This window comes from Suricata suricatta, chromosome 16 (assembly GCF_006229205.1).
Source record: "Suricata suricatta isolate VVHF042 chromosome 16, meerkat_22Aug2017_6uvM2_HiC, whole genome shotgun sequence".
Classification (NCBI taxonomy): Eukaryota; Metazoa; Chordata; class Mammalia; order Carnivora; family Herpestidae; genus Suricata; species Suricata suricatta.
In genome coordinates, this window is record NC_043715.1 from 3818102 (window position 1) to 3845079 (window position 26978).

Sequence of the window (26978 nt, forward strand, 5' to 3'; positions counted from 1 at the left end):
TCTGTGAGTCTGCGTCCTGTTCGTGAGCTGAGCTGCCGCCGCCTTTCTCCCTGCGTCCTTTCTTTTCTTTGCAGCAAAGGGCAGTGGGTAAGGTCACAGATTCCAGGAGCAAATCCCAGCTCAGACATTCTCGTGTGATTTTGAGCAGTTCAGCTTTCTCCGCCTCCGTTTCCTCGGGAGCAAGGACCGACCTCTCATGGCAATGAGAGATAATTAAATGGTTCCGTGCGGGCGGAGGGCTCAGAACGCGGCTTGGCGCATAGCAAGTGTGATTCGCCTGCTTGGTATTATTACATTTTCAAATAACAACATCCATGTTTACTCAAAGAACAGACTTTGGTTGGAAAAGTCTTTTTTTTTTTAAGTTTGTTAATGTTTATTTATTTTTGAGAGAGGGAGAGAGAAGGCACAAGCAGAGGAGGGGCAGAGAGAGAGGGAGACACAGAATCCGAGGACAGGCTCCAGGCTCTGAGCTGTCAGCACAGAGACCGACGCGGGGCTCGAACCCACGAACCGTGAGATCATGACCTGAGCCGAAGTTCGACGCTTAACCGACTGAGCCACCCAGGCGCCCTTGGAAAATTCTTTTAATTGGTTCCTGGTGACAGGCCCAGCGGTGTGCTGTGCTCAGAACTGGGATGCCCACGCTCCAGCCTCGGCCCTGCCCTTCCTCGCTGGGTGATTCTGTGTCAGTTACTAGACTCTCTGAGCACCAATTCTGACGTCTGTGAAGTCAGTGTGGTCCTTCTGCGCAGGACGGCTGGGAGCATTCAAAGCAATGCTGGCCAGACAGCCGTGGCCGCTTATGAGCCTCTTTATAACCAGTTAATCTAAGGTTCATGCAGCCAACAAAACCGAGCAGGCACCGTGTTTCTCCAAGCTTGGCACATGCCACCGCTGGACAGCCCTTAGAGTCACTAATAGCACAGCCTCAAAGGTCACGGCCGTGGGCTCTGCCTGTCCTCCATCTCATGGGTCGGTGCTGGAGGGCTTGGCCCACTGTCGCCGCTCCAGGGCATCATGTGACTCTGCCGAGCCTGAGTCCCCAGCTGGGGTGCAGCGGCCGCTCAGGCAGGGCTGGCGGAGGGCACCTGTGCTTTCGCAGGGACATTTGCATGGTTCCTTTCGCTCTTAGCTTGGCCAGCGTGGCTGAACCACGATGGAAACAGGCCCATGGGGGCTGTGTGGCTGCAAGAGGGGAGGAAGGAGGCTGGGGAGGAGCAGGAGGGGCGGGAATTCCCACCCCGCCGCACCCCTGCGGCCTGTGTGGGGCTGAGACGCTTCTCTGCACTGGCTGCTGGGGGCATGGGCTGCGGCTTGCTGCTCTTGCTCATTCCCGAGGCTGGCCCGGGTCAGGACTAATCACGGATGGGGGCACCTCTAGGGCAGAGCTCCCGCATGTGTGTGTGCGGCCTGGGGGCCACCTGCTGACCGGGACCTGCCTGCAGTGTCTCTGGGCAGATGGTCAGCAATCCCGAGGCCGCTCATTTTTCCCTACAAGTAAGGGGCACTGAGTAGTCACACAGAAAGTGAGTCACTGAGGGAAGGATCCTAATGAGTAAGTTGGCATCCACGGAACAGGGGAAAACACAGTAACCAGAAAGCGTGCTGGGGCCGCCCGGCTGGCTCAGTCCAAGGAGCACGCAACTCTTGATCTTGGGGTTGTGAGTTCGAGCCCCATGTCAGGTGTAGAGATTCCTTAAAACTGAAAAAAAAAAAAAGTATGCCTGTCCTTCTCTGTCCACTGATGGTTATAGTTCTGATCAGGGAGGTGGGTTATGTTTACGAAGACGTGGTAACAGAGTGCAGGGGAGAGGAGAGCAGAGCTCAGGGCAGGGCAGGTGGGGCAGGGGTGGGACCCTGGGACGGAGATGAGCGCGGAGAGGACATCTGTCACGCTGTGGCCGATGTGTCCACTTGAACTCAGGTCCCTGGGGAGTCGATGCCCACGACGGATCATGGGAGAGGGAGGAGCAGGTGGGGAACCTTCTGCGGGCCAGGTGGGGCTGACCCCCAAGAAAGGGGGAGTCACAGGGGGCTCAGGCTGCGAGGCGCAAGGAGGAAGTGCCGGCCAAGCCACGGGGAGCCCCGTGGGCAGTGGAGATGGTGTCGGGAACCCCCCAGCATCCCTGCCCAGTTCTGTTGTCTGGGATCAGGAATGGTACCACAAACCCAGGGCAGGGCAGCCCCATGGGGGTGGGTTCTCAGGCACAGGTCACTGCAGGAGGTGAGGAGGGCTGCAGGGGCCCCAGGGGACGGATGCAGGAACGCAGTGGACGTGTGGCCGCCACCTCAGCCGGCGGGTCCTTAAAGATGCCCCTGGTGCCTCGCCGCCCGCATCCTCCCTCGAAGCCCCGGATGGCTTCCGGTTACACGCCCGCGGTTCTCAACGCTACTGCCCATGGGAACCCCCGACGCCCGAGCCTCGTCTCCCAGAGCCGCTGGCTCAGGTGGTGTAGACGCGGCCTGGGCATCCAGGATCGGATAAACCCCCCACGCCGGTCCGAGCGTGTGTCCCAGCTCAGGGGCCCCCCAGCCTGTGACCGTGGAGGACCAGACACCCGTTCGCAGTGCACTCACTCCTGATCCGTTAGCGTTGGGTGTTAGGTGTTTCCCCAAGTACGGCCAGATGAACAGTGGATTCTATGAGTTTCATTTGGGTCTGGTGGGTCCCTGTCAGCCTCCCCTGGATGTCGGTGTCCCAGTTTGTGCCATGAAATTCGCAGGCTGCTGGGTGGGGCCGAGCCTGACACCCACCTGGCTGCCTCTCTCTGGCCCTCAGCGTCCCGGTGGGTGTAGGTCAGGGCTGTGCGCCACATGGTGGGGGTGAGCCCAGCCCCCCGCCGGCTCCCGGAGGACGGAGATCCCAGAGGACCCGGCCTCCCTTTGTCCCAGACGAGTGGAGACGTGGACAAGCACAGACTCAGAGCAGCGGGCTGCAGGCGGACCTGAGATGGCTCAAACGGTGCCCCCCACAAGAAGATGGGTCCCTGGGGCCTGTGCGCGGGGCGGGGGGCTGACCTTATTTGGAAATGGAGGTTTTGCAGGTGTAATGAAGGCTCTCAATCTGGATCAGGACAAGCCCTGAATCTAATGACCATGTCCTTAGGGGAGACAGAAGTGAAGCCACAGACACGGGCCAGGCCGTGGGACAATAGTGGCAGAGGCAGGTGACATGGCTATGAGTTCCGTGGCATCGAGGACCACTGGGAGCCACCAGAAGCCAGGAGAAGCCCGGAAGGGATGCACCCCCAGGGCCGACAGGGAAACAACTCTGCCACCACCTAGATTTTTAAAAAAATTTTATTCTTTGGGGTGGGGGGCGAGGCAGAGAGGGAGGGAGACACAGAATCCGAAGCAGGCTCCAGGCTCCGGCTGTCAGCACAGCTCCCCCAGTGTGGGGACCACACGGGGGACCCATCACTAACGCCTGTCTTCTGAGAAGGGGCGGGGCAGGCAGTGGGCTGGGAGGCGGCAACCCTGAGTGCCAATCACCGGCATTTTGCCTGGAGCAAACCCTAGGCTGAGGGTCAGCCTGGGGAGATCCGGGGTCTCCTGGGGATGTTGTTAAAATGCAGGTCCCGGGTCACCAGTCCGGGCAGGGCCTGAGATCCTGCCTTGCCAATGGGCTCGCAGAGATGTGGCGGGTCCGCGGACCCTGCTCGGAGCACGGAGGCCGTGGAATGGTGTGTGTCTGAGCGCTTCCTGAATGCCGAGTGAAGAATGAAGAGGAAGGCGCAAGGCACCCCATTCTCACAGATGCACACTTTCTGGGCCCACTGCCTGGAACCCACCTGTTTACCACCTCCTTAGGACAGCCTTCGGCCACAGAATTTATTTTAAGATTTTCTTAAGTGTTTGTTTATTTTTGAGAGAGAGTGAGAGCGGGGGAGGGGCAGAGAGAGAAGGAGAGAGAATCCCAGGCAGCCCAGCACTGTCAGCACAGAGCCCGATGCGGGGCTCAAACCCACGAACCAAGAGCCCATGACCTGAGCTGAGATCTAGAGTCGGATGTCCAACCGACTGAGCCACCCCGGCATCCCATGACCATGGAATTTAAAGTCTGTAGGACCGCATGGGTTCCTGGGGTGGTCAGAGAGCTGGAAAGACAGTGGCCTCTGAGGGATCTGGGTCCCTTCCTTCCTGGGCCAAGGAAAAATGTAGCCACATCTTTTGAGCACTTATTCTGTGCCAGGTCCTGGGATAGAAGGCCTTACAGTCATGATTTAATCCTCAGAACAACTCCTGGGGGGCAGCTCGCATTCTTACCCCATTTTACAGATGGGAAGACTGACGCTCAGAAGGACGATGCATCCTCCTCAGTGTCCTGCAAACAGACCCTGCAGAACCAGATCCCGGCCAGCCGCCTGACCACACCCCTTGCTCCCCAGCTCATGCTGAGTGTACCCCCTCACCGGGTCTTAGTGGGCATTGGCAAAGCTCTCTTTAGGCCAGTGCTTCTTGAACTTGAATGTGTCCATGAATCACCCGGGAAAAAGGCAGCTTCTGGCTCCGTGATGCCAACACTTGCCCGCAGATCCTCAGGGGTAGGAGCCAGCTGCTGGGTCCACCTGCAGTTACACAAAGGGATGAAAGACCAGGGGTCCCGGGGGCGGGGTGGGGGTGGGGAAGGGCCGGACCGCGGGCGAGCCCTGCTCTGCCTTCCAGCCGCTTGAGCACCTGGATACCAGAGACCACAAAATCGCAATCGAATTACTGGCATTACCGCCAGAGTGGCGTTTAGCGGGGCTGAGTCGACACGCACCTGCTAACAGATTTCTTTGAAAACCAAACAGCTGTCCGGTGGCCTCTTAATCCCATTAGGCACCTGCTTAGCATTACTGTCTCCAGCAATCCCGTCGCCCTGGCTAACGAGCGTGGAAAGGGCTCCCTCTCCGTCGGCAGCAGGTCGTGTCCTTGAAACAGAATGGGGGAGACCTGGCGGCACCCCTCTTTAGAAGAGCACGCCCGTGGGGGGGCCGGTGGGGGGCTCTTGGAACTGGGGGTGGGGGGTGGGCGCCTTGCTGTGCTTCCGACCCCGTTCTTACCGCGGAGAATCGTGTGGGGGACCCTGTAGGGTAAAGTCATCCCCGGTTTGCAGTGTGTCCTACAACACAACGCGCGCCATTTATTGCTCTTTAAGAATCTCATCTTTCCAAGACTCGGGCGTGAAAACGAGTTACGTGATGCCACAGAAGTAACGGTAGCATCATCCTGTTTAAGCGTCCTTTTCGCTTTGTATCAGCCCCTTGACGTTTTAAACGGCTCATGAAATCCACAAGTCTGGAAGCTCGACACCGGGCTATTTGTAGAAAAACGTACAAGACTGTTAAATCCAGGGTTGTGCATAAAAGCGAAAGACGGAGAGCAGGCAGAAGGCTCGCCCCTGAGGGCTGGCTCAGTGATCTATTCTCAGACGGCAGCGCGTTACAAAAATAGAGGGTTGTGTGGGCTCCGGGGTGTAGAGTTACTGGAGGAGAGAGACAGGGTGTGATGTCGGCTCCCGGGGTGTGTGTTTGAGGGGTGGAGGTGTACTCGATGTGGATTCACAGACTAGCTCCAGGAAAAGCCGAGAGAAGCTTCTGGTTGTGGCTGCCTCGGGGGGCGGGGCAGGGTTTCCCTTCTATTATCTCCTCTCTCTCTGACTGTTTGAAATGGTTACTGTGTTGGTGCGTTAATGTTTCTACACACAAGTTAACAAAGGGAACCTCCTAGTTGGATGCGGATGCTAGTGTGGAGGTCTGGGAAGGAGATGCCTAGTTTGCGGCTATTGATGTGAGATTTTGCTGCTCCCCCCCACAACAGAGAGTGGATGCTCCTTTTTTTTTTTTTTAAATGTTTTTTTAAACATCGAGAGACAGAGAGCGACAGCGTGATCAGGGGAGAAGCAGAGAGGCGGGGAGACACAGAATCCGAAGCAGCTCCAGGCTCTGAGCTGTCAGCACTGACACAGGCACGAACTCGTGAGTTGAGAGATCATGACCGGAGCCGAAGTCGGACGCTGAACCGACTGAGCCCCCCAGGCGCCCCGGCCCATGCGTCTTTAAGGCTCTGGTTCTCAGACTTGGGCGTGCATCCGAGTGGCGGAGGGGGGGTGGTGGGGGGGTGGGGGGAGGGTTCCTTAAAACGTAGCTAGTTGGGCCTCCAGCCACAGCCTCTGGATTCGGGACGTCTGCGTCGGGGACCAGCCTCTGCATTTCTCACAAGCTCCCTGGTGATGGGGATGCTGTGGGCGCAGGACCGCACGTCGGGGACCCCAGCGCCGAGGGCCCTCCCCCGATGTGGGGGGTTTCTCTCCCCGATAGGCTCCGAGCCCTTCCTCACACAGCACCCCGCAGCCGGTGGGACTCCCCAGCCTGCTTTTTCGTGGCTCACTGGGAAAGGGGAGCAGGCTGCGGCTGAGAATTCCCGCACCCAGACCGGCGCTGCTAGAACCTTCCAGCACGGGCTCAGCCTCGGGTAGTTTGAAAACCCTGCAGGCCAGGGTTAGAGCATGAGTGATGCACGGTGTCCCAGGGCCTCGGTGGCGAAGGACCCTGGGCTGCTGGCTTAACCGTCACAAGCGTACCCTCTCAGCCCCGGAGGCCTGGGGTTCAAAATCACAGTGGCCCTTGGCAGGGCTGGTCCTTCTGAGGCCCTGAGGGTCTGTCCTAGGCGCCCTCGGCCGGTGGACGCCGCCTCTTCCCGTCTCCTCGCATCGTCCTCCCGTGGGTGTCTGTCCAGATTTAAAATTTTTTTAATGTTTTATTTATTTTTGAGAGACAGAGAGAGACAGCATGAGCAGGGGAGGGTCGGAGAGAGAAGGAGACACAGAGTCTGAAGCAGGCTCCAGGCTCTGAGCTGTCAGCATAGAGCCCGACGCAGGGCTCGAACCCATGAACGTGAGATCATGACCTGAGCTGAAGTCCGATGCTTAACCGACGGAGCCACCCAGGTGCCCCTGTGTCCAGATTTTAAAACCACACTAGTCCCCCTGGATTAGGGGCCCACCCTGCTCAGGAATGATCTCATCTGAACTAATTACATCTGCAATGACCCTATTTCCACATAAGGCCACATTCTGAGTCCTGGGGTTAGGGCTTCAGCGTATGAGTTGGGAGGGATGGAAATCAGCCCAAAACAGGGGGCGCCTGGGCGGCTCCGCCAGTTAAGCGTCCAATTTCGGCTCTAGGTCATGATCTCACGGTTTGTGAATTCAAGCCCCACATTGGGCTCTGTGCTGACAGCTCGGAGCCTGGAGCTACTTCGGATTCTGTCTCCTTCTCTCTCTGCCCCTCCTCCACTCACGCTCTTTCTCTCTATGTCCCAAAATAAATAAATTAAAAAAAAATTTTTTTAATTCAGCCCAAAGCAGAAGGGGTGTAAAGCTTGTTGTCCAGACTGTAATGTGCACCCAGATTACCTGGGGACCTTCTTAGGATGTGGGTTCTGATTCAGTGGGTCTGGGGCAAGACCCCAGAGCCTGCATTTCCAACCCGAGTCCCGAGATGAAGGATCAGATGATATTAAGGATTTTTGTTAATGGCATGTGGTTGGGTAGAAAGTGTCCTGTTTCACAAAGAGATGCGTTTGGACCTATTTAGGGCTGAATGTCAGGACTCTGGTTTCCTTTCAAACACTGTGGGCCACGGGAAACAGGGCAAAATGTTAACAATTGTTAAATCTAGGCGGTGGGGGAGAGGAGAGTTCGTTTTATTCTGCTCCTCCTTATGTTAAAGGGTTTTCATAATAAATCTTTCCAGGGGGTCCCAGGGGCCGTGAGCGCTAGCATTGGGGTGGATGGAAGGACAGACAGAAGGACAGGTGGACGGGTTGGGGGAGCTGGGGGCGCTCAGGAGCGGGTGTGGTGCTCCCAAGTGCTGTGACTGGGTATCTTCGCACACCAGCGCCTTCTCTGAGCTGGTGCTTGATTCTTGCCCCACCGGCCCTGCCTCCCGTTCGTCTGCGGGTGGGCCCAGGGAGGGGTCAGGAGTGGGGTGGTATTCTGGGGTCCCCGCCAGGCCTGCTTCATGCACTCGGGGGGCGGGGACACTTCACGTTTCTGAGCGGCAGGCCTTTCTTCCGCATGCCCAGCCCTTTGCACGGTGCCCCCGGCACTCAGCAGGTGCTCAGGAAATGGCGGAGTGAGTGAGTGATGAACTTCCCTGAAGGGACCAGGGGCCGGTCTCCTCCAGAGAAGCAGGCCTGGGGAGGTCAAGGGACCTGTCCCACGCAGCCACCTGGGGACTGAACTCTGCGCTGCGCACCAGAAACAGGATGCTGCATCTCCCCCCCGCCCCGGCTTCTCGTAGCCGCATTCTAGAATAAGAAAAGAAACAGGCACCCGTCATTTTAGAATCCATTTAACCTGACAGAGCCAAGATTTTATTTCAACAAGTCACCTCTACGTTGAGTGTCTGAGAGGCGGCGTGAGGGGGAGGAGGTGGTCAGGGACTTTGCTGCGTCTTGGCTGCGCGGAGCTGAGCGCGTCCTCACGCGGGACGAAGGGGCGTGGCTGCCACACGCTTCCTGTCCGCCTCCCCCGGGACCCTGCGCCGGGATTGCGGAAGGCGTCCCCAGGACACAGCTGAGGGAAGGGTGCGGGGACCTCTCTCTCCTGTCGTTGAGACACTCTGTGAGCCTCTACTTCCAAACTCAGCTTGCTGAGCTGTCTTACAATTAAACTGTTTTCTCAAGCCATCTTAAAACTCAGAAGAAACCCAGCCCCAGCTCGGCAGTCTGGTGTGATTCTCGCGCTCGCACATTGGAGCAGCCCCCGGGCTTGTGCCCCGCCGCACTGGGCGTGGCTCTTTGTTCCTGGGGGCCTCTCTGTCCCCCACTCACCAGGGTTTGGTAGATCAGGTACTTGTCTGAGTTACTCCCATCCTCTGAGCCTCCGTTTGCCTTGTCTGGAAAGTGGGGTGAAGTATGGTACTCACCCTCCTGGGTTGTTGGGAGGGTGAGGCCGACGCCAAGGTCACGGGCAGCAACATTCACTACCGTTGCCGTATTTGAGATCCCAGAAGGCAGCGTCCTCTGGTTCGCCCCCTCCCCGACTCTGGTTTCAGCTGCTGGACAGGAAGTATCTCTGACACCTAATTCCTGGTTGCCATGGATACACCGTCCCTTTGGGGAAGGTAGTGTGAGCTGGCTGGGGGCTTGGAGGCCAAACCTTCTGCAGAGACTCGTGCAACGCCTCGTGTGAAACTGAAGACTTCCTTTCTGAGCCCGCCGCACTCCCGGCGGGGACCGCTTTTCGCCGTACAAGGCAGTCCCCGCGGGGGCACAGGTGAGTCGCCGAGATACTGGCTTTGCTCAGCTCGGCTGCAGAGATGCTGCGCTCTGGCGTGTGCACCCAGGATTTTGGCAACGAGGAGGTTTTGACACCTTTAATGGTTTGAGAGGAAGGAAAGGACCCGTGTGCCCCAAAAGCAGAAACGAAGCTTCATCGTGGTGAGAAAAGGCGGCTGTAAAACCAGGACTAACTAACTCGGCGGAGGTCACCAAAGACTGTGAAGAGGCCATGTGTGTGTCCCCGTGTCACCCAGAGTAGGACGGCATGCGTGCCGGGAGAGATGGCCGAGCCCAAGCTGTGGGGAGTCGTGGGGTCCGCCTGGGAGGGTGGAGGTCACTGAAAGGCTTTGAAGCAGGTGACAGGTGTGACCTGGCTAACTTGGTGGGATCTCACTGACCATCACAAGGACGTCGGCAAGGACAGGGCAGGGTCCCGGTGCCCCTTGGCCCTTCTCACACTGCTGGTCTCCTGCCATCTCCTGCCTATGCCACCTTTGAGGATACTGATGAAGTGTTTTTTTTTTTTTAATGTTCATTTTTATTTTTGAGAAAGAGAGAGAGCACGAGCTGGGCAGAGGCAGAGAGAGAAAGGGAGACACAGAATCCGAAGCAGGCTCTAGGCTCCAAGCTGTCATCACAGAGCCCCATGCGGGGCTCGAACCCACGACCCGGGAGATCATGCCCTGAGCCAAAGTCAGATCCTTAGCTAACTCAGCCCCCCAGGCGCCCCAGTGAAGTTTCACTTGGATAATTGGAGAGGCAGGAAGAGACTAGCGCGCTCAGTGATTGTCACATGACCAGACCTTTGAGAAACACGTGATTCAAGAGCACCGTATGGAAAGGAGAAGGAGAGAGACTGTATGATGGAGAAATCAGATGGACATGACCTTGGCCAGGTGACCAAGGTCAACCCCAACAGAGATACGTCTCAGTGATGGCTTCTGTCCTTGATATGATAGATGAGCAGGTGCTTTACGTCTGAAATCTTCACCCCGAGCCCCACAACCCTAGGTGCGTCACGAGAAGGGCATCAGACAGATCCCAGCAGAGGGGAGCCTGCAGAGCACCTGGCCAGCATACCTCATGTCCAGGCCGTAGAAACTGAGGGGAGACGGAGAAACTGTCCCAGCCTGGAGCTAAATGTAACGAGGGGTCAGTATTGGTTCACTAATGGTGACAAATGTACCACACTAATGTAAGATGTTCATCATAGGGACCCCGGGAGGAGGGAACACAGGACAGTTTACTTGTTTTGAGAGCGAGCGAGTGCACACGTGCGTTTGTGGGGGAGGGGCAGAGAAAGGGAGAGACGGAATCCCGCGCAGGCCCCGCACTGCCAGCACAGAGCCTCGAACTCACGAACTGCGAGATCGTGACTGGAGCAGAGCTCAAGAGTTAGATGCGGAACCGGCGGGGCCACCCAGGCCCCTCACGTATTAACTTTCAACAACCTTGTAAAGCTAACCTTCATCTGGAGTTTTTATTTTAGTAAAGATTTTATGTTAGTTGTTTCTTTTTTTTTTTTTTTTAAGCAGGCTCCATGCCTAGTATGGAGGCCAAAATGGGGCTTGAACTCATGACCCAGATATTAAGACCTGAGCTGAGATCAAGAGCCTGAGGACCAACCGACTGAGCCACCCAGGGGCCCCTAAAGATTTTTATTTTAAAAATTTTTTAATGTTTTATTTTATTTTTGGTACAGAGAGAGACAGCGCATGAGAGGGGGAGGGGCAGAGAGAGAAGGACACACAGAACCGGAAGCAGGCTCCAGGCTCTGAGCTAGCTGTCAGCAGAGAGCCTGACGCGGGGCTCGAACCCACGAACGCGAGATGTGACCTGAGCCGAAGTCGGAGGCTTAACCGACTGAGCCCCCCAGGGGCCCCTAAAGATTTTATTTTTAACTAATCTCTACACCCAACATGAGGCTGAAACTTAGGAGCCGGAGATCAAGAGTCATGTGCTCCACTGACTGAGCCAGCCAGGTGTCCCTGAAAAAGCACGGGACTGTAGCAGTGTCTTGCCGTGATCGTGAGCGCCACCTTGTGGGCACATGGCCACATTCGCTGTGACAGGTCTGGGTTTGGAAAATGAAAAAGCCTGTTTCCTGCCCTGCAGCGACTCTTAAATGCAGAAAAGATGCAAAGCAAATACAAGAGTCTTCATCATGGCTGTTTCTGTCCACCCCTTGACCTCGAGCTAGAGATTGAGCTTTCTATCCCAATGTCACCGGTCCAAGACAGCCTGGCAGGTGCAATCATGACATCATCTTTATTTCCTGCTGCCCCTCGGACCCGCTCAGTGGTGCTGGAGGGAGCGAGCCACCCTCTCCACCCTGGGCGAAACGTCCAGAACTTCCGCATGACTTTTTTCTCTCCATTCTTGGGAAATTAAGTCTCCGGTCACTTTTAGATTGCTAGGGGTCTCAACTGATCGATTAAAAATGCCCAGTCCCGGCTGATAAAACTTGGACCTTGATTTAATATTAAATCCTCTCCTCTCCCTTCTAGAGCCTGCTGGGGACCTCAGGGGGGTGCAGTGTTGCTCTGCCTTGCCCCCTTCTTCCCTCACAGCTGCTACTGTTGGCCACGGTTGCCAGATAAACCGGGGAGGCCCAGTAACACGTGCATCTCAGATGATCCTTCAATAATTTCTTTTTTGTGTGGGTCCGTCCCTTGCAACATTTGGGACTCTACTAAAAACGTTACTGTTGATCTGCAATTCAAATTTAACTGGGCAGCTTGTGTCTTGGTTTGCTACATCTGGCAACCCTGTTTCTGATCCCTGCAGGCCCCCCCCCGCTGAGGGAGGGCGGCGGGGAGGGGAGGCAGGCCGAGAGCCTCCGCTTGAGGAAGCCCAGTTTGCCAGGGCCCCACTGCTGCGGGAGCAGACTGCGCCACCGTCAGCGGCTTGAGACGGTAGTAGCTTAGTCTCTTCCGGTTCAGGGGGTCACACGTCCGAAATGGAGGTGTCCGCAGGTCTGTGTTCTCGCGGGAGGTTCGAGATGAGAATTTCTCCTCTGCCTTTTCCGACTCCCAGGAATCCTTCCTCCATCTTCAGGCAGCGTCTTGTGTCCCTGCCCCCCCATCCCTACCCCCCTCTCCTACCACGGTGTCCCCTTGCCTGTCTCCCTCTTAGAAGGGCCTGTGATGGCATCGGGCTCACCGGGAGAGGCCCGGGCTATCTCCCCATTTCAAGATCCTTAATCACATCTGCAAAGTCCCTTTTGCCAGGTAAGGGCACATGGTCACAGGTTCTGAAGATTAGAAAGTGGATGTTTCCGGGAGGGGGGTGGTGGGTGCTGTTTGGCCTTCCGCTGTGGCAGGCTGGCTTCGGGCCCTCCAGCCTGGCCCACATTCACCGCGGATCTTGAGCTCATGTCCGCATCTGTGCATCCTTGGGAGGCTTCCTGGCCCAGCGCAACGCCCCTGACGGGCCTGGCCTATCCTTTGGCTGGTGGCTCCCAGTTGGTCCTGGGCGGGCTCACGCCCCTGCAGCCTGTCCTTTCCATGGTGACTCCAGGAAGCTGTACCCACTTTGCATCCTGAATCCCGCTCAGATCCCGCACCTCTAATGGGCAGCTGGGGTGGCAGGACGGTCACTGCCAGGACAGCCCCTTCTCTGCCGGGCCTGCACCTCTGGTCGTTGGCTGGAGCCCTGGGAGAGATGGCCACTCCCCCACCGCCCATCCTGAGGTGAGAGGCGGGCTCCCCACTTACTCCTGGGGAAGTGGCCTCAGTCCCCAGCAGGTCCCCTTCAGATTTCCCCTCCTCTCCACAGCCTTTAGGGACCCCCTACCTCCCCGCCCTCTTCTGGGAGGGATTGACCTTCCCTGGAGTGGAGATGTGAGCTCGCAGGAGGGAAGGGGCTGGAGGGGTGTGCTAGGCAGCCTGGAGCCCTGGACGAATAGCCTGGGGGTGGGGTGGGGCTGGAGGAGATGGTGAGTAGTTGTAAGGTCGCCGAGAAAGCTGAAATTCGGGACAGGGACTGACTGGATGGTCAGGGGTCCTAGCCATGAAGGCCACCTGACCCTGCTGGGTCCTCGATGGGCTGTGGTGTGGGAGAGGAGTCCCCAGGGACTCCCCAGACCAAGGGTGTTCTCAGCAACAGTCACAGAGAGGCCCTCGGGCCAGCAGAACCCAAGCCATCACCTGACTCATCCCTATTTCTGTTGACCTTGATCACATGGCCAAGGTCGCTTCTGTCAGACTTTGCGTCTCCCATTTCCATCGTGTCCCCTTTGGAAGGAAGTCATTGTGCAGGGGAAGTTAGACTCTGTCTCCTTCGCTACAGAGCATCTACATAAATTGTTGGGGTTTTTTGAAGGGGAGATTTGCGTCTTCTCCTACATTTATTATTTCATCGGTCTTATAGATGCACCTGTCTTATTAATTTCGCAGACGTCTTTCATGACACATAGCTCCACAAACAGGAAAAGCCTTAAATGCAAGCCTACATGTGACCCAGATTGCTTCAAATTTCATTACATAGTACATTCCAGAAACTGAAAAACTGCTCATGCCTTTGTGTGTTTGGGATTCATTCCAAAGGCTTTTAGACTGCTCTGCGGTTAAGAATTGTTCATCAGAAAAACTCCAGGGTCAGGCAGCTTGAGCTCACCGCAGTAGCCCAAGGTCTGTGTCTTGGTGTTGGTGATCCCACTCCCAGGAGAGGCTGGGATACCAGCCTCACCCCAAGTGAGTTCGGAAATTCCCGATATTTCAGACTTGAGATGAACGCCTACAGCTGAATCCAAGTGGAGGCCATGACAGGGAGTCCCCCCCAAAAAACCGAGTTTTTAATTTTTTTAAAATGGTTTTTAAAGAGAGACAGTGCAAGCAGGGGAGGGTCAGAGAGAGAGAGAGGGAGACGCAGAATCTGAAGCAGGCTCCAGGCTCTGAGCTGTCAGCACAGAGCCCGATGTGGGGCTCGAACCCACAAACTGTGAGATCGTGACCTGAGCCGAAGTCAGAGGCTCAACCGACTGAGCCACCCAGGCACCCCATGAAACACCCAGTTTTTAAAGGTTTGCCACACAAATGTGCAAATTTCAAGCTTATATATATATTACTATGCACGACCGTTAATTACTAACTTGTGAGCCAAATCTGGCTGGCTGCCTATTTTTGTATAGCCAGCGAGCTATGAAAGATTTACACATTTTAAATGGCTGCAGGGGACAATCAAAGAAGACTATTTCAGGACGTGTGAAAATTACGCGAAATTCACATTTCGGTGTCCATTAAGGTCCTAGCAGAACACAGCCACGCTCAGTGATTTGTGTATGGTCTGTGGCTGTTTTGTGTAATGACAACAGAATGGAGTAGTTGTGACAGAGCCCGAATGGCTTGAAATAACAAAAATATTTACTAGCCGGCCTTTCTCAGCGTAAGTCAGCCTCTAGCTTAGTGATCGGTCAGTAATAGCCTTTTTCACGGAGGACAGTTAAATCACTGATGTTGCTTAGAATCGCCGGCTCATGGTGGTGGAAAGCAGACTGACTCTGTGCACGGTGTAGACACTGTGGATATTACCCAGTGGTTCCCTGAGGCCAAAGCACAGCCTGGGGTGGGGGCGGGGCGTGGGGCCAGGTGGGCAGTGCCTCCCCAGGTGCAGACAATGGGCGCAGGGGTTAGAACCCTATCAAGCCAGCTGTGAGTCGGTCTGCTTTTTATCCCCCTGAGCCGGTTCAGCTCGTGGGCTTGTGTGCATAAGCTCGGGGGGCTCCGATCCTTCCGCCGCCCTGGCTGCAGGCGGCACAAACCCAACTTGAATGAGCTGGAGAGGGGGGCTCATTCGCTGGTGTTGTTGGCCTGTGGGACAGGCGGGTGGCTGGGCTGTGGGACACTTGGTTCTCATGGATCTGCCTCTCCTTGGGGCTCAGACCATTTGTGCCACAAGGGACCTTGCTTTACAGCCAGGCGCAGCCCTCAGACAGGCCAGGAGCAGGAAGGAACTCCCATCTCCAAGTTGCCAGCTGGAAAATGGCCAAGAAGCAACCGCTTGGTAGGGAGGGTGGAGGCAAGGGTGGGCAGAAAGAGCTCAGAAAGGCAGCAGATCGTTGGCACAAGAAAGGAAACTGTTCAGACAACTTCTGAGACCTTTTTCAGCCTCGACATCGACATCGCTGTGTGTTTGCTTCTCTCTCACCTGTTTCCTCACTCACTGTGCTTGTTTTTCCCCTTTATCCCCAAGCCCCTCCTCTAAAGCAGCCCACGCACACCCCTCCCCGCCTCAGCCATTCCCGCCCTTGAGGTGATTATCAGCCCCCATTTATTCAGCAAGTGGAGGTGGTGAAGGGGATGCTGGGAGCAGGGACCCAGCTCACAGCCGCGTCCCACTGCCTGGCAGGTACCAGGTGTCCCGTGTGCGTCTACGAACCGGAGGGGCCAGCACAATCTCTGCCCTTTTAGACCTTAGAGCTCCACCAGGACCAGCCCCGTCATCTGACAAAGCAGGTTTGTTAACCCGGTGCCCCAGGAGCTCTGGGCAGCTCACCTGGCAAAGGCAGAGAGTGAGCTTTCACAGGATTTTGTGGAAAGTGGGGTTTGGGTGGAGTTGGAAAGAAGCAGTGTTTCCACAGGCTTGGGGCCACCAAGCAGGGCCACACGCAAGGGACCCCCATCAGGTCTGGGCTCCAAAGTGCACCGGCGACTCTGTTCTCTTGGGAACCTCAGAGCCGCTCCAGAGCTCCGCGTCTGGTTGGAAATCCAGGCTCTTCTCTGGCAAAGCTGACTTAAAGTCTCCAGGCGGGAGCAGGAAGTGTTCATTCTTACGGATAGCGTTTCAAACAGCAAAGTTTTTGCTATGCTATGATTTTGGGGTTTAAAGTTCTTTTTGAATGAAACATTCATTATGCAAAGAGATCGTTATGATACTTTATAGGTACAGGCATCCTTGAAGAAGGACGTTCCTTGTGAAGTTGAGGAACGGTAAGCACCATCAGTCAGCTGGCTGCATCTGCGTCTCATTGGGGCCTGATGAATGGCCCAGCTGAACCTGCAGTTCTAGCTCTCAGTCTCTAGGGGGCAATATAGGTATTGGTCAATTAAGTGCTCCGTTGACTCCAGTGGGGCGGGGGTGGGAAGGAAAGAGGCCAGGAGGAGGCTGTTACAGCAGTCCCGCCTGGATAAGGGGGCTTCCGGGGACATGAGGGGAAAGGGGCTGATGCAGGACCTATCTTGGAAGTAAAACAACCTGGAAAAAGAGGGAGGAGGAGGCGTGGCAGGTGCTGACATGCCCCGAGGAAGGACGTAAAGAGGAGGAACAGTTTTGGAGGGAAGAGTTCGGGTTCTGCCGGGCTGAATTTGAGGAACAGCCTTGCGGAGATGCCAGCTAAGAGCATATGGGGTCAAAGTGCAGGCTTGGGGGTCAGCACAGCGGACAGTGGAACCGAGGCTGCGTGGGGAGAAGGCGGAGAGGGACGCCCGCACGCCTGGGTGAAAAGTACCTGGGAGAGAGGGAGAGGCCGGGGAGCAGCGACCTCGGAGCCCGGGGAGGGGGGCCTTAATACGGCACTCAGGTGAGGACCTGCGTGTGCGGACAGAAAGTGCCCGCCGGATTTAGGGACAGGGCCCCTGGGGCCAGGTTTCGGGGGTTTGAGGAAGGAATGGAAAGTGAACGAGGGGGACAAGTCTGGAAACGTGCTGGAGGGGAGCGCGGTCAGGGAGGGTCGGTCAAGGCTGGACCGGCCACGGCCCGGTTCAACACTGCCGGGAGGACGAGTTAGTGAACGCAGGCGCAGGACTTGGTCACCTGGGGGAGGGCAAGAGCTCAAGCTCCAGGTTAGGGGGCGGTACTGTCTTCCAGGTGGCAGGGGCTCCTGGCCAAAGTCAGGGGTGGGAGGTATCACAGGGGAGCTCCGCAGGGGCGTCTCGCGGCCGGCCACCTGCCTCTCCCCTCCTTGTCTCCACTGGGCCCACTCTCCGCTCTGCCAGCTACTCCCTCATCCCAGCGCCACCCCAGCTTCCCCCGCGGCCCAGACCCCTCTCCCTCCCCAGATGCTCCTCGCGGACCTGCAGCTTCTCGTTCCCGAGCGGATCCAGCCGGAATCCCACGCCTCCCGGGGGCTCCTTCCGGCCTGCTGGCCCCGCCCTCGGCCCTGCCCCTCCCGTGCCTGCCAGTCGCCATGAGGTGCATGGCCATTGGCTGACTTCTTTCTAGGGCTGGGCCCCCTCAGCTTTCATGTCTGCTATTGGGGCAGATAGCCGCCCGTCAGCGCCGTCGCCTGGCAACGGGGGCGGGCTGCTCCAGAGGAGAAATCCACGCCCGAGACCTGAAAGGCAGGTTCCGCTGGGTGCTGGGGCGGAGGGCGGCTGGGAGCTGAGTGGGGGGCGCTGGCCCGGCGGCCCGGAGGGAGCAGCCGAGCGGGGGAGGGGTTGGGGGCGAGGGCGAAGACCCCGGGCCCTGGAGAGACCGGTGCCCGCAGTGGCCTTGGGCCCCGCTCCTCTCTGGTCGCCCACTCCTCTGGGCCTCAGGGCGGGAGAGGTGGGGTTTTGGGGGGGCGGGCAGGGACAGCTAGGGGGGAGGGAGGGTCTCCCCGTGTGGTCATTCGGAGTCCCAAATCACCCAGCGTCTTCTGTCTTTCATATGGTTAAGAACAAAGGGTCCCAGCAGGACCTTACCCCAAGTCCCACCCCCCACCCCCATCCCAGTTGAGGCCCGCTCTTGGGAAGGGCGGTGATAGAGGCTGCATAGACGCGGGAAGAACTGGGGAGCATCTGTGGGAGGAGGGGGTTATGGTGGGCTGGGGGTGGGAGTGGGCTGTCTTGTATTCTGACCACAACTTACTAGCTCCGTCCCAGGAGAGTGGAGCTGGTGGCCAAGTTCACAGCGGGGGAGAAAAACACTGCTTCTGGGCTAACAGCCCTACAGGTTAGCCAGAGAGGCTCCTGGGAGGAAGGGAGGCCAGCCTTGGGCCGGAGCAGGACAGGTCACCTTCTGGCCAACACGGCGGGCCCAGGCCTGAGCTGACCGTTCGCCGGGGGCTGCTCATTGCTTCTAGGATGTAAGCCTGGCTTGAATTTCGTATTTCCTGAGGAGGTGGCTGGGGCCTTCCCAGAGGGGGCGCCCTGAGGACCAGGTGACTGCCCTCAGGACTGTGGACCCTTGGAGGCAGCTAGAGGGGAGAACACCCCAGGACAGGAGCCAGCCTGGGGAGGCTGTGAGGGCTGACTGCGCCCTCCTGGGCTGCTCCTGGGCTGTGCCGGAACTGCGGCTCCTGGCCGTCCCCCAGCACTGAAGGGGCTCCTTGCTTCCAAGCTGGGCCGCTTCCCTTATTCCTGGGCAGGGACTCAAACTTGCCTTCCTTGGGCCCATCTGTCTCCGTCTCTGGCGCCCAGAAAGCCCTGTGTTACCTCATTTAATCTTTTCTTCCTCATTATGGAGCTGGTAGCACTTCCCACGTTTCACTGAGGTTGGAAAAGGCTTAGTAACTTGCCCGTCATCAAAAAACCAGCTGGTGTTTGAACTTGAACTTGGGTCTGTCCATCTTGACTTACACGGTGACTTCAGCGCTCAGGCCCCCGGTGCCGAGAGGCAAGCGTTCGGGATTCTCTGCCAGCAGCATCGATGCTTCCTGCTGAAAGAGAACTTGGTCTGAGTGAACCTGCAAAAACCTGTAGGGTCTCCAGGGCAAGAGGCCGTCCTACATCCCAGGAGGGTCCCATGGGAAAACACTGCCAGGGAAGGCGGTTCAGGAAGTTGTATTTGGGGAGGGCGCATTAAAGACCTTCATCTCTTCCCCAGAGCTGGTGAGAGATCCTAGGGACCCAGGCGAGGCGGGATGAGCCGGAGGACACTTGGTGCCGTTGCTGTGCTCCTGCTGCCTTGCGGGGCTCTTTCAGAGGAGGGGGGCTTGTCCTTGGGACTGTTGCGGATGTGTCTGCCCCGGGGGCCAAGGACAGTGGTTGGGGGGAGGTGATGTGAGGCGCCGCCCTTCCGACTCTGACTCCAGACCTGGGGTCCCTCCTACTTGAAGGGAACCCGTGTTGCCGGTTGGCCCTGCTTCTGGACCTTTCCGGTGTCTCCTGGCTCCAGCCTGGGCCCGCCCTGTGCTGACGATGGTCTACACTTCTCTGTCCTCCGTGTTGGCGGCCCACCCAGCCCCGTTCCTTCCTCACAGCCGGTTGGGCCCCTGGGAGGTCTGGCCAGGCCACTCTGTCCTGCTGTCCTGCAGAGGGACATTCTCCCGTGGGACAGAGGAGGGGGTGGGGTTGGGAAGGTGAGTGGAGGCAGATGAGGGACACCTGGCTCCGGAGCCCAGCTGGTTCCCCTCAGTGATCCTAGTCTGCACCCCTGCACCTTTGTGCACTTTCCCCACGTCCCGGGTGAGCCCCCTGTGGGAACCTGGAGACCCGGCTGAGACGTGTCCTTCGGGACATTTCCGACTCCTGATGTGTGTTCTCCTTTTGATCCCCTCTGACCCCTGCGGAACCTGTCTGTCTGTCTGTCCCTGTAGGACGGGATGTTCTTCGGGCCAGCGCCTGCCTGAGGCTTCTCTGTGTCGGCCTGGCCCAGGGGACACTGTGTCACTTACTGAAGGATTAGACGGAGGAGGAGGGCCTGGGAGGCGGGGCCTGTGCCCCTTAGTGGCACAACCTCTAGGTACACTGTTCCCTCACCTGGAACATTTGGAAACTTATGAGGAGTGGCATTTAAACGTTGGTGGCCTTTTTGCTCCAGATTTCCATCTTAAAGAGTCTGTACCCCCTGGTGGAGTGATCCTTGGCTGTGAGCAGCGGGGAGCCTTCTCAGGATTTGGGGTGTGGGGACACAAGGCCAGCAGATGGCATCACTGGGAGAGAGAGGTCGGGGGTGGCGTCCGTTGGAGATCGCATCCTCGCTGGGGGCTCGCTCTGGTGGCTTCTGGGTTTATTTCCTTCTCAAGGCGGGACGGTTCAGCAAACAGAATTGCAGGTGTGGAGTCCCTGGCGGACTGGTGGGATGCAGAGATGAGGGCTTCCTGGAACTTGTCCTCGGGCAGGAGCCCGGCTGTGGGGGTAGAGCCAGCGGCACTGATCTAAGGGGCCTGTGAGCGCTGTAGGTCAGGAGTGCGTCCCGCCAGGGGTGGGGCGGGGGTGGTGCTGGCTTCCCAGGAGAGGCACGCGGGAGCCCACAAGGGAGAATGGGCCGGTCCACCGGGGGCATCGGACCCGCACGTTGCCATGCCTGCATGCTCCGGGCTGCTCAGGTGCTGGGTGGGTTTGCAGGGCAGAGTCTCCGTGACTTTCAGGTTTGAGCAGGGAAGTCCGGCATGAGCCTGGAGGGGTGAGGGGGGCAGTGTGAGCAGAGCCGGGGAGGAGGGGTCTGTGCTCCGTTTCAGTTATGGCGACGCCAGTCCTAGGAAAGTCAGGAGTACCGAGTAGTCTTGGAACCCAAAGGCTGGGTAGGATGGTGGCAGACAGAGGTGGACAGGGAGGGCCCTCTGAGCCAGAGAGGGGCCTGGAGTCTGATGCCCCGAGTGGACCGTATGCCTCTCTCTGCGAGGCTGACTGGGCTGGGCATGGCCGCCGGCCCTCCTCGCGGGGCTGGCTCTGACGTGAAGCTGTGCTCACGTCTCAAATCCTTCACCTCCCGGGTGCTGGCAAGACCTCATTCCTTCCTGTGACTTAGGGAAGTCACTTCTCAGGTCACAGGCCTTGAGGTTTACTAGAAGCGAAGCAGTTGATCTTTGGCAGGAAGACCCCGTCTGAGAATGAAATGGAATCACTAGGTGTGTTTTCCTACATTGGACGTTTTCAGGACTTTGCAGAATGACGAGGTGGGGGCCCCGGGAGAGTTGTGTGCCCAGGTCTTTGGTGAGCTGCTAACGTCACACAGGTTTGGACAGAGCCTCGAATCCCCCTGGTGGGGGGAGGGGCAGAATAGGCACCTAAAATACTTGTGACTGAAGCTGCTGCAGTTTACCAGGGACGCATGTTAACACTGTGACAGAACGAAGCAAAAGCAAGACGGTGCTGTGGACCGAGATCAGATCACTGCACAGGCTCCCGGGCGACCCCAGCCCCCGGCCCGGTCCCCACGCACGCAGGGGGCTCTCCCCAGGGCTGACTCCGCTCCTCTCTGTTCCTCCCGCATCTTCAGGGAAGGTTATTGACCTGCCAGATCATGGAGTCACACCCGGTCCAGACCGCACTCCCCTCGCGTGAGCCTTCCCAGAGCCCCCCGGCACCCATGCTCCCCCGTGAGTACCAGGTGCTCCTGGTGGCCTTTAGAGGGCAGGCGTCTGGGTGACTTCTGTTGGGCGTGGCCTTAGGGCCCGTGGGACCTCAGGGATGCGGTGCTGCGGTTGGTAGAATGCCACCTCCTCTGCAGAGTCCCCGACACTAGCAACTCGTGCCTTGGCTATGCAGCCTCTGCCACTCTCCTCACCGTCGGGGGGTATTTAAAAATCAGGTGACGAAGGCTCCCCTCCCGTTCGAGTCCCGTGTGATCAGGTGTTTTGTGGGGCTTTGGGTACAGGTAGTTGGGCCCACGTCGCAGCCCCTTGGGAGGGTTCACGGAGAACATGGGTGTGCCTTGGCATGGCTGCGTGGGCCGAGTCCCTGGAAGGGGCCGGGAGAGCCTGGGCCTGGAGCCCAGGGCTGGAGGACCCGAAGTATTTAGGTCGGATGGCCCGTGAGCACCAGCCCCAGACTGGGCCATGCGAGGCCTCGTTTCCGGCCGCCTTTGCCAGTGCGCTGCGGTCCCAGCTCTGTCCTTGCTGGGGTCCTCCTCGGGGCACATGGGTCCCCCTGCCAGGATGGCTGTGTGGAAAAAAAATAATAGTGGCGTCGGGAGAGGCTGTGGAGAAACGGGAAGCCTCCTGCTTTGCTGCCGGAATGGAAAATGGAAACCAGTGTGGTAGTTCCCCAAAAATTAAACTTCGGGTTACCGTGTGACCCAGCAACTCGGTTCCTAGGTGTGCGCCCCGCAATTTGAAAGCAGGGACTCAAACAAGAACACGTATACATATGTTCCCAGCGGCAGCGTTAACTGCACCTAAAAGTCAGAGGCAGCCCCAGTGTCCAAGACCGATGAGCGGATAACCCAAATGTGGCCTCCCCTGTGCCGGAATATTCCGCCACGAGAAGGTGATGTGGTGGCACGCGCCATGGCGAGGATGAGCTTCGAAGGCACTGAGGGAAAGAGACCAGACCCCAAAGTGTCCTTCCGTGTATGTGAAGTTTCCAGAACAGAGAGGCCCACGGAGATGGCCACTGGTGGCGGCCAGGGGCTGGGGGAGGGGGCGGGGAGTGAGTGCTAACGAGGACAAGGTCTTCCTTCGGGGTGACGACACTGTTGGAACTGGGGAGAGGTGGTGGTCGCACAGCTCTGTGAATGCGCTCGGTGCTGCCACATGGGTCCTGTAAGAAGCGTTAGTTTCACATCACGTGACTCTCTCCTCAATAAGGAGAAAGGAAGAAAAATCCCTACTCTACCCCGTTTCCCTGTGAGGGATTATCGATCAGCCAGGTCCTGGCGGGCCAGTCCTCCCCCCCACCCCCATCCCAGTCCCCAGCCTGACCTGGTGGGAAGGCTGTTCACTCCTGGGCTGTGGGGAAGGTGTTTGCCTCCAGCAATTTCACCACCATCAGCTTCCAGGAAGACTAAGGAGGGAACGAATGAGCCACAGCACTTGGCCTCCTGAGGGGTCTTTCCTACTCTGTGCTTTTTTTTTCTTTTCTTTCTTTTCAATGTTTATTTTGAGAGAGAGCAGAGAGCCCACACACAAGCAGGGGAGGGGCAGAGAGAGCCAGAGACAGAACCGGAAGCAGGCTCCAGGCTCCGAGCTGTCAACACAGAGCCCAACGTGGGGCTCGAACCCACGAACCGTGAGGTCATGCTCTGAGCTGAAGTCAGACGCTTAACCATCTGATGCCCCCAGGCGGCCTTGACTGCTTTACTGACCCTGCAGCCGGCAGGAGGCAAAGCCAGGATCACAGGGAAATGCCTGTTCAGTCTGAGGTTCCCTTTGTCGGTGGTATTGTCTACTGGTATTTCTACCTTCTCAGTGACGTTAGTTTTGGAACCGTGTTTTCAGATCAAGCCGCCCAGTCTGCTTGACCATCACGAGTGTGCCTGGGGGCCTCGGGGGTCAGATTTTCCCACTTTCTTTGCATCCACTCCTTGCTGCCACCTTAGAGCGATACTTAGCTCTGAGGACGGCCGGCCTCTCTTCGCAGCGAAATCAGCTTTGGTAATTGACCACGTGATTGTCAGCGTTGCTTTTCTGTGACCGCTGTGTTCTGACCTGTCTAAGGTGATCCCTGATGTGGTGTCTCCTGCAGAGGATTCCGCCGGACACGAGGGGACATGGGCAACAGCCGAAGCCAGTCGGGGCCGGGCCCCCGCTCACACTTTCTTCCCGAGGAGCAGGCCGAAATCGATAGGTTGTTCGAGGCTCTGTCTTCGGAGAAGCCGCGCCCGAGTACCTGTCCCAGGTCCTTCTCTCTGGAGGCACTGAAGGTGAGGGCGGCACGTGGCACTGAGCGTGGACTCTGGAGGGGGTGCCGTGGCCTTCGGGCCCACGTCGGCTGTCCACTGTCTGACGGGTGTACGCTGCCAAGTGCGTTTTCTGTAGAAGGCAGAGAGGATGCGTTCTCTGCTCCGCGGGCCGCGTGCTCTCGGTCTGTCCCAGCGGCTCCGCCTCTGTGCTGCGGCCTGCTGGGGGACACCGCCAGCCTGAGACCACAGGGGCCAGCCCTGCTCCCTGGCTCTTAAACCCGATTTCCCTCCAAGACCAGGCAGCGGGCTTTCTGAGCTGCGTTCATGGGTCAAGCAACCAGAGTTCCTTTTTAAAATTTTTTGAGAGAGGGCACAAGTGAGTGAGGGGCAGAGGGAGAGAGACAGACAGAAGTGGGGCTTATGCTCACCCAATACGAGACTTGAACTTACGAACCGTGGGAGCCGAAGTCAAGAGTCAGAGCCTGAACCAACTGAGCCCCCCAGGCGCCCCCGTAACCACAGTTTCAAATGTACTTTGCCTTCAGGTGAATTTGTAAGTGTTGGACCTTCTAAGAGCGTCATGTACTCCTAACAAAATAACACTCTCAAGCTCCAGGTTTCCCTGGCAAGGGGTTGAAACTGCCCGTTTCCCCATCTTTTCACCCTGATCCATGGAGGGTTTTTTTTTTTTTAAGTTTATGTATGTATTTATTTATTTAGAGAGCATGAGCAGGAGAAGGGCAGAGAGAGGGAGCCGGAAAGGATCCCAGGCAGCGCCATGCTGTCAGCACAGAGCCCGACACAGGGCTGGAGCTCACAGAACTGTGAGATCATGAGCCCAAACCAAGAGCGGACCCTTCAACCAGCTGAGCCACCCAGGCGTCCCCCGTGGGGCTTTTGTAACCGTGTGTGTGAGTGCCAGACGGAGGCAAGGTAGCACCCTCCCGTGTGCCGCGGGGGCTGTGGTGCGGGAAGGCACTCCAGCAGCCGCCTCCATTAGAATGTGCAGAGTGGGAGCCGGGGGGCTTGTGGGGATCCCCAGCTTGCTCACTTTGCAGATGAGGAGACTGGCCAGGGCGGTTACCCCGGTCACAGCCATGTGGTGTGTATGTGTGTGTACGTACGTGTGTGTGTGGATCTCCGCCAAACCAAAGCACCCCAGTTTGCTGGGCCACCCACTTAGCTGAAACAGAATCAGCCAGGCCGATTAAATTTTTTTTTAATGTTTATTTTTGAGAGAAGGCAGACGGAGCATGAGTAGGGGAGGGGCAGAGAGAGAGGGAGACACAGAATCCGAAGCAGGTTCCAGGCTCTGAGCGGTCAGCACAGAGCCCAGTGCGGGGCTCGAACTCACAAACTGTGAGATCATGGCCTGAGATGCTTAACTGACTGAGCCCCCCAGGCGCCCCGCAACCAGGTCAATTAAAGGCATGAGCACAGGGTAGTAATGACATGCACAAGTGTGTGTCACAGTAGGTGGAGTGAAAGGTTGGTCAGAAAATCCTGGCGACAGAATAAAGTGCCTTTTGGGGAAGAAGTGGAGGGTGCTCTTTCAGGAGAACCCAGAAAACACTGAAAGAACCAGGAGGAGCGTGGGAACCTGCCTCACAGGACGCTCCGGGCATCCGGGCTGTCACACACGGTGCAGACACAGCGCTTATGGGAGAGTCCGGTTCTCAGACCCTGCTGCAAAGGAAGTTCACGCTTCAGTTTGTGACCTGCACACTCTCTCTCCATTTACTGATAATCCCTGGAGCAAAGCACATTCGATGCTGGAGTGAAAAAGGAAAACCGTATTTGCAGAATGTTACTGACAAGGTGTTAAGGCAGAATTCGACTTAAAATGTAAATGAAACATAATTAAAAAGACACATTAGTCCCAAACGCCTCAGGTAAGAAGGAAGAGGTGTTCCTCCCCTGTAGAGAAGGGCAGATCAGCTATGCACAGACATGCGTTCCACACGTGTGTAAATTCAGACACGTACGTGGCTGCTATCAGTCTAGAATGAAGAAGGGGTAGGCAGGGTGGGGAGCAGGCAATGGCCAGAGGCAGGAATGGCATGGCTGGTCTGGTGGGGGCTGGAAAGTTTGGAGGGCAGGATTGGGGACAGATGGTGGAAAGGTCTGATGGCCAAGATTCGTCACAAGCCGGGATGCATTGGGCATGTGTGTTTTTGGGGAGGTGTGATGCCTTTGGGTCGGGAGAGCAGGCCCACGTGGAGTTAGCACGGTTGAACGCTGGTGGGAGCAGCCGTGGGTGGTCTTGGTCCCTGGTCCTTGTCCTGCGATCCCACCGCACTGAGCTTGGCCCCATCTAGCCTCTTCTCCGATTTGTCCCTGACAGAGCCACATAGGGGAAGCCCTTCCGCTGGAGATGGTCACGAGACTGTATGACGGCATGCGGAGACTCGACCTGCCGGGGAAGGCAAAGGCGCCCAGCGAGGGCGTCTCCCAGGAGCAGCTCTCGGTGTTCATGTCGCACTTGCTAAAGGGAAGCTCCGAGGAGAAGAGTCTCGTGATCGTGAACATGATTTCTGCCACAGAAGGTCCTGTGAAAGCAAGAGAAGTCCAGAAGGTAGTGGGGCCACGAGGGCCTCCGCAGCCCTCCTACACTGCCTTGGTGTCCTCATGTGGGGCCTTAGGAGGAGGATGGCCCCATAGCTGGTGGAAACATGTGGAGATGCCACCCTGGGGCACCCTCATGCGGTCAGGACCCTGGACAGGGGCCTCGGTGACCCGGAGCGTGAATACCCGATCTTGTCCCACACTGTGGCCCTTCCTAGTCGGCTCTGAAGAGAGAAAACGCCCTTCCCTGTGCTGAGATGACGTAGTTATTGGGTCACGGTAGAAGTGGTACTAATGGTAAAACTGTGCTCTTGCAGTTCACAGAGGATCTGGTTGGCTCCGTGGCGCACGTGCTGAGCTACAGGCAGGAGCTGAGAGGCTGGGCCCAGAAGAGAGGCCCGGGCCCCCCGCCCAGCGTGCAGGTGCTGGCTGCCCAGCTGTTCTCCGAGATGGGACTCCAAGGCAAGTGGCCGTGCGCTCGCCCCCTGGGGCCTTGGCACGTGGACTGGCACTGCACGGTCTCAGTTACGGTAGCCTTGTAGTGAAGTTTCTAAGCATGACTCCTCCAGCTTTGTTCTCCGTCCTCTTGGCTGGCTGTCAGACCTGCCTGGATACATTTAAAAGGATTGAAATCCTATCAAGTAATTTCTTCAACCACAGCGGAATGAAATTTACAAATCAGTAACCAGAGGCATTGGGGAAATGCACAGACATGC

The 26978-nt window shown here is 57.4% G+C and overlaps 2 protein-coding genes across 2 annotated transcripts in view; one reads left to right on the forward strand and one right to left on the reverse strand.

Moving 5' to 3' along the window:
* Nucleotides 1-3976: 3976 nt before the first annotated feature.
* LOC115280950 lies at nt 3977-9749 on the reverse strand. The gene is made up of 4 exons (XM_029926137.1): nt 9672-9749; nt 8919-9231; nt 4766-4916; nt 3977-4571 (listed from the first exon to the last, which is right to left on the reverse strand). Exons 1-4 carry the CDS (start codon nt 9747-9749, stop codon nt 4412-4414), a joined length of 702 nt encoding a protein of 233 aa, XP_029781997.1. The 3' UTR covers nt 3977-4411.
* A 6430-nt stretch (nt 9750-16179) lies between these two features.
* Nucleotides 16180-26978, forward strand: part of MEAK7 (MTOR associated protein, eak-7 homolog) — a 17368-nt gene continuing 6569 nt past the window's right edge. Inside the window, exons 1-4 of the mRNA XM_029926138.1 lie at nt 16180-16202; nt 23513-23718; nt 26042-26272; nt 26580-26724. Coding sequence (XP_029781998.1) covers nt 23566-23718; nt 26042-26272; nt 26580-26724 — 529 coding nt within the window. The 5' untranslated portion in view covers nt 16180-16202; nt 23513-23565. The remainder of the gene's footprint in view (nt 16203-23512; nt 23719-26041; nt 26273-26579; nt 26725-26978) is intronic.

Coding starts and splice junctions, on each gene's coding strand:
- LOC115280950 (XM_029926137.1), bottom strand. CDS start 9,749: ATGGCAGGAGACCAGCAGTGTGAGAAGGGCCAAGGGGCACCGGGACCC. Junction 9,232..9,671: donor TTGCCGACGTCCTTGTGATG/GTCAGTGAGATC, acceptor TACGGCGAAAAG/CGGTCCCCGCCGGGAGTGCG. Junction 4,917..8,918: donor CCTCCCAACAACCCAGGAGG/GTGAGTACCATA, acceptor TTCTGTTTCAAG/GACACGACCTGCTGCCGACG.